The sequence below is a fragment of the Hyla sarda genome, chromosome 7, assembly GCF_029499605.1.
Source record: "Hyla sarda isolate aHylSar1 chromosome 7, aHylSar1.hap1, whole genome shotgun sequence".
In the NCBI taxonomy this organism is placed as follows: Eukaryota; Metazoa; Chordata; class Amphibia; order Anura; family Hylidae; genus Hyla; species Hyla sarda.
This window is the reverse complement of record NC_079195.1, coordinates 9,955,266-9,966,311: the sequence shown is the minus strand read 5'-3', so window position 1 is coordinate 9,966,311 and position 11,046 is coordinate 9,955,266. Positions and strand designations below refer to the sequence as shown.

General features: G+C 41.7%; 1 protein-coding gene across 1 annotated transcript in view; it reads left to right on the top strand.

The window, feature by feature from the left end:
* Positions 1–2,219: 2,219 nt before the first annotated feature.
* Positions 2,220–11,046, top strand: part of LOC130283080 (pancreatic lipase-related protein 2-like) — a gene marked incomplete at its 5' end in the record, with an annotated part of 42,066 nt that continues 33,239 nt past the window's right edge. The window contains 2 exons of the mRNA XM_056532270.1: positions 2,220–2,375; positions 6,983–7,108. Coding sequence (XP_056388245.1) covers positions 2,220–2,375; positions 6,983–7,108 — 282 coding nt within the window. The remainder of the gene's footprint in view (positions 2,376–6,982; positions 7,109–11,046) is intronic.

Genomic DNA, 11,046 nt, shown 5'->3' with positions numbered 1-11,046 from the left:
CTGCTCCTTTATCTTCCTCTCCTCCTCCTTCTGCTCCTTCATCTTCCTCGCCTCCTCCTTCTGCTTCTTCATCTTCCTCGTCTCCTCCTTCTGCTCCTTTATCTTCCTCTTCTCCTCCTTCTGCTCCTTTATCTTCCTTTTCTCCTCCTTCTGCTCCTTTATCTTCCTGTTCTCCTTCTGCTCCTTTATCTTCCTCTTCTCCTCCTTCTGCTCCTTTATCTTCCTCATCTCCTCCTTCTGCTCCTTTATCTTTCTCGTCTCCTCCTTCTGCTCCTTTATCTTCCTCTTCTCCTCCTTCCGCTCCTTTATCTTCCTCTTCTCCTCCTTTATCTTCCTCTTCTCCTTTATCTTCCTCTTCTCCTCCTTCTGCTCCTTTATCTTCCTCTTCTCCTTCTTCTGCTCCTTTATCATCTTCTTCTCCTTCATCTGCTCCTTAATCGTCCTCTTCTCCTCCGTCTGCTCCTTTATCGTCCTTTTCTCCTTCTTCTGCTCCTTTATCTTCCTCTCCTCCTTCTGCTCCTTTATCTTCCTTGCCTCCTCCTTCTGCTCCTTTATCTTCCTCGTCTCCTCCTTCTGCTCCTTTATCTTCCTCGTCTCCTCCTTCTGCTCCTTCATCTTCTCCTCCTTCTGCTCCTTTATCTTCCTTTTCTCCTCCTTCTGCTCCTTTATCTTCCTCGTTTCCTCCTTCTGCTCATTTATCTTCCTCTTCTCCTCCTTCTCCTCCTTTATCTTCCTTTCCCCCTCCTTCTGCTACTTTATCTTCCTCTTCTCCTCCTTCTGCTCCTTTATCTTCCTCATCTCCTCCTTCTGCTCCTTCCTCTTCCTCGTCTCCTCCTTCTGCTTCTTCCTCTTCCTCTTCTCCTCCTTCTCCTCCTTTATCTTCCTTTTCTCTTCCTTCTGCTCCTTTATCTTCCTCGTCTCCTCCTTCTGCTCCTTCATCTTCCTCTTCTCCTCCTTCTTCCTTCCTTCTAACCTTCTGTCAAGTTCCACTTAATTTTATCCTTTATTGTTCTCTTCTGAAACTTCTTCCTTTTCTCCTTTGTCACTTTTTATTTCTCCATGAATCATCTCCTTATTATTGTGGTTGATGTATGGTAAGTGTTGTCTCAGATGATTTGGACCTTCCCCAGGATGTGTTGTCTTCTTGGGTCTTCAGTCTTCTCGCTGCTCATGACTGATATGATTGTCTTCATTCCTTTTATTGTTTTCTTCCTTTTTTCCTTCACTTTTCCATTGTTCTGTATCTCCCCATCTTATGTTTTAGTAATTTGTGCTTCACATTGAAGCTTTGGCTTTGGATGAGGTACAATATCTGTTTTCTTTGTTTCCTTGTCCTATATCATCTTCACCAAAAGTCCCATCTTTATTGTACTGCTCTCAAATAAATAATCTATTTGCATAGCAAGACAGTTAGCTCAGTCCAGTTACAATGGTGGTGACACTTTTTATTATAACATTTATGGCTGCTGATATTCAGCTGTTGGCATTCCAGTGCAGCTTCCGATAATCTTCAATGGAATTTTGCTGCTCTGTGCGGAATTCTACCAACGGAACGGACGTCCACCCAAAGAATAATTATGCCAATTCTTTTGGGGGAATTCAAGCGGACTGCATTGCCGTTTATGGATCCTACTGACAGCTCCAGACAGAATTCCCACCCGAACAGACTCAGCAGTGTGGACGTAGCGACACACCACAGTCCATATACTCTCTACAATCTCTAGAAACAGATGCAGCAGGATACATAGTGTCATACTATGTATCATACTGTGGATCTGTACAACAAAGGTTAGACATAGGCCAAGATTTATCAAACTGTGTCAGATTTTTGTTGCAGACAGATTGTAACCATTTACAGCTCAGCTTTTATTTTACCAGAGTAATTTTAATGGTGTCCAATATATATAACACTGCCACTCAGTGCCGAAAAAATAAGTAGACAACCCAAAAGTAGCCTCTGAGAGTCTTTTTTATAGGGCAGCTTTAAAGGAAGACCCAATGTGTAATCAGACCCCACCTGTAATCATAACATATTTGCCTGAGAAATAATTACATGCCCAGTTTTACAGCAATCCGACATTTTTGAGTGCTTTTTTTTGTCAATGAGTGTATATATATAAATATATATATATATATATATATATATATATATTAAAATATAACTATATAATATATATATATATATATATATATATATTTCCTCCTGTCTTTTTTCTCTATTAGGAGAGATATGCTATGACCGGCTGGGGTGCTTCACAAGCAATGCCCCATGGGCTGGAACGCTACAGAGACCAATAAGCCGCTTACCCTGGGGTCCGGAGAAGATCAACACTCGGTTCCTGCTCTACACCAGGGACAATCTGAACAAATATCAGGTCAGTAGATCCTACGTTATGTGGTAGCTTGTGGGGGTAGTGTATAGGGGTGTAGCTGTGCGGTATTTTAAGGGTGTCTGGTTAACCTTTTCTACTCGTGATGCCAGGGTGAGGGCTCCTCTGTATGCTTGTCCTACCACCACCCGTCCCAAGAGCGATAGGGAGGTATAAAATAAATAATTGTCCACAACCGGAGATTTTGCAGAAAACTGTTGAAACTTTTACTGCAGCTTTTATGCAGGATTAAACATGAACAGTCCATGTAACAAAGTCTATTTGGAGTTTGACCTCGTAAGTTTTATAGAGCTTAGGAGGTTAATATGCGCTGTTCCACTGGATTTAGGGGATTGGTATTAGGTCCAGTAGTCACGCTAGCTTTAGTGGGGATTGGTAGTTAAACCCATGGTTTCGCAAGTTGCAGAATTTTCAGGCTTCTGGCCTGGTCTTGTCTTTCAAAGTAGCACAGATCTCCTCTCTCTCTGATTGTTCGGCACCCAAGAGAGTGATCATTGGCTGCAGATCCCTTATATGGGCAGGGGCTGGCCTTGAACTCATTGGTCCATACCATCTGTCATTCAATTTACAAGGAATTATGGTCTAGACATGTGACCACACACGTGACCTAGGAAGGTCCTTAAACATACTCAAATAGAATTAACACTAATCACATGACCTAAGGGCCTGCAACACTAAATACAACATTAAATATACAATTACATATACATGTAAACATCACAAAATTGAAGAAGAAAGAGGTGACTAAAGGCTATCCCACCATGAGGACCCTACTGGAACGAAGTAACTCTGACTTTAGGGACCACCATGCAAGGTACGGTATACCATACGGTACCAGGATACCACAGTTACCTCACTCATAAACCCATGCTTTATGATCATATGTTTGCATACCGGAACCTTATCACCCCATGTGGTAATCCATTACCTCTTTTTAGGGGCCAGAAATGAGAGGAAAATCCATATTGTGGACTAGGAATGAGATGAAGATCAATTCTGGAAAAAATAAATAAGATTTTCAGCCATTTTTGGGGCCAGGAATTTGTTGGGGAACCATTCTGGGACCAAGATTGAGATAAGGATCCATGCATGGCCACAGGGGTAATATGGGGAGCCATACTGGGGACTAAGAATGAGATGGGAGACAGGCTGGGGACCAGGAGTGGGATAAGTAGCCTTGCTGGAGACTATGAGTTATATGGAGATTGATGCTGGGGAAATGGAACACGATGGGATTCCATGGGGTGGACCAGTAAGTAAAATACATGTTTTTTATTATTACTGTTGTTTTTTGGTCAGCTGTACATACTTGCTGACTTTATTTGACAACTGTACCAGCATGTTTTCTTTTCTTTGAGAAGACCCCATTTAAGGGAAAGGGTCCAGCACTAGGCTGTTTGCCAGCAGTAATCACACCTGGATTTTATTTTCCTTACTTCTCTAGCCAATTATTCTATGGTACTTACATACAATCCCACAGAATTGGTGCTTGACAAATGTGCTTTAGAGGCAACAAGCTTCACTGTTCTGGGGGAGGCTTTACAGTACTATACAGTAGATGGCATGTGGGGGAAATAGTGGGCATGTGGGGGGAGATGTGTTGTGTTTGTAGTTTGGGCAGAAAGGAAACAAACAGGAGCTGGGAGGATCACTGCAGGGGGGGGGGGGGGTCATTAAAATAAAAAAAGCAGCCCTTGTCTAAGCAGTGCTGCTCATAAGAATAATGATAATAATTCAGGAGGCAGCACAATGTACATAATAGGAACACTTATTTATGGGTGATAAAAGATATGAATGGAGTCTGGATTCACCATTCAGGCACAGCGTCGACTATATAATGGAGGCGGACAGGCTTAGGTTGCTTGTAAACTTTGTCTGGCACTGCAGTCTTCTGTCTCTGCATTGTCTATGCTCTGCTGCTAGAGACGGAATTTCCCTAACAACAGGCATAGACAGGTAAATGGGACACCTAGTGGCCAAACATTTAGAACTTTTATTATGGAGTAAGGTAAACAAAATTATTTAAATATATGTTAGGAATAATAATGGGTATTGAACACAGGGAAGTTTATTGAAATAAGAGTGATCATTTATAGGAGTACTGCAGTCTTAAACACTTATCCCCTATCAGCAGGATAAGGGAGATGTGTCTGATTGGGGGTGGGGGGGTCCTACCACTATGATCTCCTGTACGAGGACTGGGCATTGCCGTGGCTCTGTGCGTCTAATGCGTGTGCCGTCGACCTCACTGAGGATGACGAGAAAGCCCCTCCATAGAGCTCTATGGGAGAAGCGGGGATGCCCAAATGCTATATCTCCGCCTCTCCCATAGAGATTCCTTAACCCCTTAAGGACTCAGGGTTTTTCCGTTTTTGCACTTTCGTTTTTTCCTCCTTACCTTTTAAAAATCATAACCCTTTCAATTTTCCACCTAAAAATCCACATTATGGCTTATTTTTTGCGTTGCCAATTCTACTTTGCAGTGACATTAGTCATTTTACCCAAAAATGCACGGCGAAACGGTAAAAAAAATCATTGTGCGACAAAATCGAAAAAAAACCCGCCATTTTGTAACTTTTGGGGGCTTCCGTTTCTACGCAGTGCATATTTCGGTAAAAATTACACCTCATCATTATTCTGTAGGTCCATACGGTTAAAATGATACCCTACTTATATAGGTTTGATTTTGTCGCACTTCTGGAAAAAATCATAACTACATGCAGGAAAATTTATACGTTTAAAAATGTCATCTTCTGACCCCTATAACTTTTTTATTTTGCCACGTACGGGGCGGTATGAGGACTAATTTTTTGCGCAGTGATCTGAAGTTTTTATTGGTGTGATTTTTGTTTTGATCTGACTTTTTGATCACTTTTTATTCATTTTTTAATGTTATAAAAAGTTACCAAAATACGCTTTTTTGGACTTTGGAATTTTTTTGCGCGTACGCCATTGACCGTACGGCTTAATTAATGATATATTTTTATAGTTCGGACATTTACGCACGCGGCGATACCACATATATTTATTTTTATTTTTTTTTACACTGTTTTATTTTTTTTATGGGAAAAGGGGGGTGATTCAAACTTTTATTAGGGAAGGGGTTAAATGACCTTTATTAACACTTTTTTTTAACTTTTTTTTTGCAGTGTTATAGGTCCCATAGGGACCTATAACACTGCACACACTGATCTCTCCCATAGGGACCTATAACACTGCACACACTGATCTCTCATCCTGATCACAGGCGTGTATTAACACACCTGTGATCAGCATTATCGGCGCTTGACTGCTCCTGCCTGGATCTCAGGCACGGAGCAGTCATTCGTCGATCGGACACCGAGGAGGCAGGTAAGAGCCCTCCCGGTGTCCGATCAGCTGTTCGGGACGCCGCGATTTCACTTTCAGTTTCACTTTAGAAGCGGCGGTCAGCTTTGACCGCCGCTTCTAAAGGGTTAATACCGCACATCGCCGCGATCGGCGATGTGTGGTATTAGCCGCGGGTCCCGGCCGATGATTAGCGCCGGGACCCACGCGATATGATGCGGGATCGCGGCGCGATCCCGCTTCATATCGCGGGAGCCGGCGCAGGACGTAAATATACGTCCTGCGTCGTTAAGGGGTTAAGGGGGTGTGTCAGCCGCGGTATCATGCTGCAGTCGACATGCCTCCTGCACAGGATAGCCGTGGCAGAGCTGGGGCACCGCACAAGAGATCGCGTTTGAACCCCCTGCGATCAGACACTTATCCCCTATCTTGCGGATAGGGGATTAGAGGGGTATTTATGAAGAATTTTACACTGGTTTTCTTGGGTAAATTTGTCTCAATATTTTGGCGCAGTGTGTTTTTTGGGACTTTTTCTGCAACTTTTCATTTAACTGTGTTTTGGTTTGTTGCTGTATTAGACGTGTTTTTGGTAGTTTTTTTTTGCAGTTGGGCAACCCCCCCAAAATGGGCGCTAATCCCCACCAAATAAAAAAGCACTTAAAACTAACTGTGGTCAGCGTTATTAAAAACTCGTATAATTGTCCCACGAATTAAAAAAATCACACAAAAAGTCACAGAAAAACACCATACAAAGTGGAGTACTGATGTAAGAAATGTGATAAATCAGGTGCACAGTTTCCACTACATGAATTACTGTTTTAAAAAGACATTCCCCTACTCCCCTTTTCATAATTACCCCCTAAGTGTTTATGGTTGCAGATCTCCTTTAAGGCATGCCTGTCATTTTAGGTAACTTTTCAGGATACGCCGTCCTGTGTACTTGAGGAACAGCACTATTTCTCACCATAACATAACTTGTATATACCATTTCTCAAAAATGTTCCCCTCTGCAGGCGTCATCTCTAATTTTCAGTTGTCCCTGAGCTTGTGGGTCTAGACTATCTGCTATAATGTCTCCATATACTGCACACACAGAAGAAGGGATATCTTTATAGAAAACCCTTAGAAGAAGTAGCAGTATGGAGGGCATTATAGAGCGATACAGAACAGTGTAAGTTGTTAATCAAGCCCTGTGGTGAGATCTAATACTATAAGATTTGTGTAATGGTTAATATTGACTTTTTCTATCCAATGTCTCCCTGCAGGAACTCAGCGCCATCAATCGAGATACAATCACTAAGTCTAATTTTCAAAAATATCGGAAAACTCACATCATTATTCATGGATTTATTGATGATGGGGAAAAGAGCTGGATGGTGGACATGTGTCAGGTGGGTGCAGAGCACAGACAAATGAGGAGTTATAAGGACAGGTCATGTGATCAGATGGTGTCCCCTCTAATAGAGGGACTGGGGAGCTTTAAATAAAGTGGTATTCCATGGAAAAATATGTTCTCTTTTTTCATATCAACTGGCTCCAGAAAGTTAAACAGATTTGTAAATTACTTCTATTAAAAAATCTTAATCCTACCAGTACTTATCAGCTGCTGAAGTTGTTCTCTGTCTGTCAACAGTGCTCTCTGCTGACACCTCTGTCTGTCTCAGGAACTGTCCAGAGTAGGAGGAAATCCCCATAGCAAACCTCTCCTGCTCGAGACGGTTCCTGAGACAGACAGAGGTGTCAGCAGAGAGCACTGTTGTCAGACAGAGAAGAACAACTCAACTTCAGCAGCTGATATGTACTGGTAGGATTAAGATTTTTTAATAGAAGAAATTTACAGATCTGCAGGAAGAGAAAGAAAATAGTCGGCGACTCACCACTCTTCTGTTCAGCAAAGTTCTTTATTGCACATATTCACAACAATGTTGCCCAGGGAGAAGATGGAGATTGGCACGCAGGGGGGTACCACAGAGAGGCGACAAGGCTGTTTCGCACTACATAGTGCTTCAACTGGCCTGTCTCTGAACCGGAACTTCTCACCTTATATACAGGTGAGTAATCATGCTCCCCTATCACCTTCCTTTCACCATGTGACGATACAAACGGGGGAGGGGGATTTTTTCACATGATTATTAACACTTAGATGACCAATCTTTACTCAGCTAGAAGCAAATGGAGACATCAACTTTATCATTAAGGCCCCCAGTGTATTGGTCGACAAGATCCAATGCGATTCCCTTCTCAGGAGATTCTTGTCGGCTGCGATTCCTGGTCTGGCTGGGACTTTTTCTAGACCTGCGAACCTTAGAGTTTCTGGACTTCCTCCGTGTGAGTCTATTACATGGGAAATAAATCTAGGAGCTCCTTTCTTAGTCCGCAAGGAATAAAAGTGTTCTCTAATTCTGGCGCACAGTTGCCTAATAGTCTTTCCTATGTAATAGTACCCACACGGGCAGAAAAAATAAAAATATATACAACGTTTTTTGTTTTACAAGTGATAAGTTCATTAACAGTATGAAACACCGGACCTATTCTAAATAATTTTTTGCATAGGTTATATTTGCAATAATTACAATTTTTGCACTGAAAATTACCAGTGGGGTGTGGTCACTTAACCAATCACTTTTTATGCTTTTTGACTTCTCTGTGTTTTCTTTGATAGCATCACCTATAGTTCTATTTTTATCTGTATGATATTAAAGGTTTATTATTTGTTTAATGTCTTCGTCCAATTCAAGCATATACCAATTTTTCCTTATTGCTCTTTCTATTATTTTATTAACTGGGGTGTTATGAAATGTAAACGTGAATCTACTTTTTGAGCCGTCTTCTGACCGTTTTTTTTTTTATTTTTTTTATTACTGCCTAGTAGTTCAGTTCTTGTTCTCTTTTCTGCTCTTTCTCTTCCCTTTTTAATTAGACTTTTTGGGTAATTTCTCTCCAGTAATCTTGACTCCAGCTCATCAGCTTGTTTTTGGAATGTGTTATTATGGGCATTGTTTCTTTTTAAACATAAGAACTGTCCATAAGGAATTCCATTTTTTACTGCTGCTGTGTGAGAGCTGTGATAATGGAGGAGAGTATTTCGTGCAACTTTTTTCCTGTACCCTTTGGTTATTAATATACCATTCTCTGTACCTCCATGTTGTTGTGTAAATGCCATGTTACATCCTACTATGTTGTTTAAGTATTCAACAAAGGCGCTAAACTGTTTTTTTGAACCCGACCATATCAACAGGACGTCGTCTACAAAACGGGCGTATGTCCTGATGTCTTTAATGTACGGGTTGAGGTTGGAGTATACCACCTCATTTTCAAACCATGCCAAATAAAGATTAGCATACGTGCAGGACACCGGTGTCCCCATCGGTGTCCCCAGTGTCCTGACTGTACCATTTGTCCCCATACTTAAACGTGCTATTTTTTAAGATGAATTCTAGGGCCTCTTTTACCAACTGATTGAATTAAATAGATTTGTTAGTTCTATTTAGCATATTGATGACGGCTTGAATCCCCACATTATGGGGGATGCGAGTATATAGATTCACTACGTCCACTGAACAAAGACTCCATCCCTCCTCCCAACCTACATCATTTAAAATATCATTTTAAAATTGTACCATTTGCCCAAGGTGCATAAGTCACTGAGCCGACCCCCTGGCCGCTCTATTGTGGCGGGGATCGACTCGGCGACCGAATACCTTTCTCAATATCTGGATTACCTTTTATGTCCTCTTCTACCTGCAGTCCCAGCATACATCAAGGACACTGGCCACATTTTGTCTATTTTAAATGATGTAGGTTGGGAGGAGGGATGGAGTCTTTGTTCAGTGGACGTAGTGAATCTATATACTCGCATCCCCCATAATGTGGGGATTCAAGCCGTCGTCAATATGCTAAATAGAACTAACAAATCTATTTAATTCAATCAGTTCATAAAAGAGGCCCTAGAATTTGTCTTAAAAAATAGCACGTTTAAGTATGGGGACAAATGGTACAGGCAGGACACCGGGACCCCGATGGGGACACCGGTGTCCTGCACGTATGCTATTCTTTATTTGGCATGGTTTGAAAATGAGGTGGTATACTCCAACCTCAACCCGTACATTAAATACATCAGGACATACGCCCGTTTTGTAGACGACGTCCTGTTGATATGGTCGGGTTCAAAAAGCCAGTTTAGCGCCTTTGTCGAATACTTAAACAATGTAGTAGGATATAACATGGCGTTTACACAACAACATGGAGGTACAGAGCTAGATTTTCTGGATGTTCACATAAAAATAGAGAATGGTATATTAATAATCGAAGGGTACAGGAAAGAAGTTGCACAAAATACTCTCCTCCATTATCACAGCTCTCACACAGCAGCAGTAAAAATGGAATTCCTTATGGACAGTTCTTACGTTTAAAAAGAAACAATGCCCATAATAACACATTCCAAAAACAAGCTGATGAGCTGGAGTCAAGATTACTGGAGAAAAATTACCCACAAAAGTCTAATTAAAAAGGGAAGAGAAAGAGCAGAAAAGAGAACAAGAACTGAAATACTAGGCAGTAATAAAAAAAAATAAAAAAAACGGTCAGAAGACGGCTCAAAAAGTAGATTCACGTTTACATTTCAGAACACCCCAGTTAATAAAATAATAGAAAGAGCAATAAGGAAAAATTGGTATATGCTTGAATTGGACGAAGACATTAAACAAATAGCAGTTAATAAACCTTTAATATCATACAGAAAAAAATAGAACTATAGGTGATGCTATCAAAGAAAACACAGGTGATAGGTGAGCATGATTACTCACCTGTATATAAGGTGAGATGTTCCGGTTCAGAGACAGGTCAGTTGAAGCACTATGTAGTGCGAAACAGCGTTGTCGCCTCTCTGTGGTAACCCCCCTGCGTGTCCATCTCCGTCTTGTCCCTGGGCAACTTTGTTGTGAATATGTGCAATAAAGAACTTTGCTGAACAGAAGAGTGGTGAGTAGTGATGTCGCGAACATAAAATTTTCGGTTCGCGAACCACGAACGCGAACTTCCGCAAAGGTTTGCGAACCGGCGAACCGGGCAAACCGCCATTGACTTCAATGGGCAGGCGAATTTTAAAACCCACAGGGACTCTTTCTGGCCACAATAGTGATTTAAAAGTTGTTTCAAGGGGACCAACACCTGGACTGTGGCGTGCCGGAGTGGGATCCATGGCAAAACTCCCATGGAAAAGATAAGATTGCCCTATATTAGGCAGCACATAGTTAGAGCCCCCCGTGAGGCAGCACATAGTGAGATTTGAACCCAAGGCCCCAGCGCTGCAAGGCAGCAGTGCTAATCT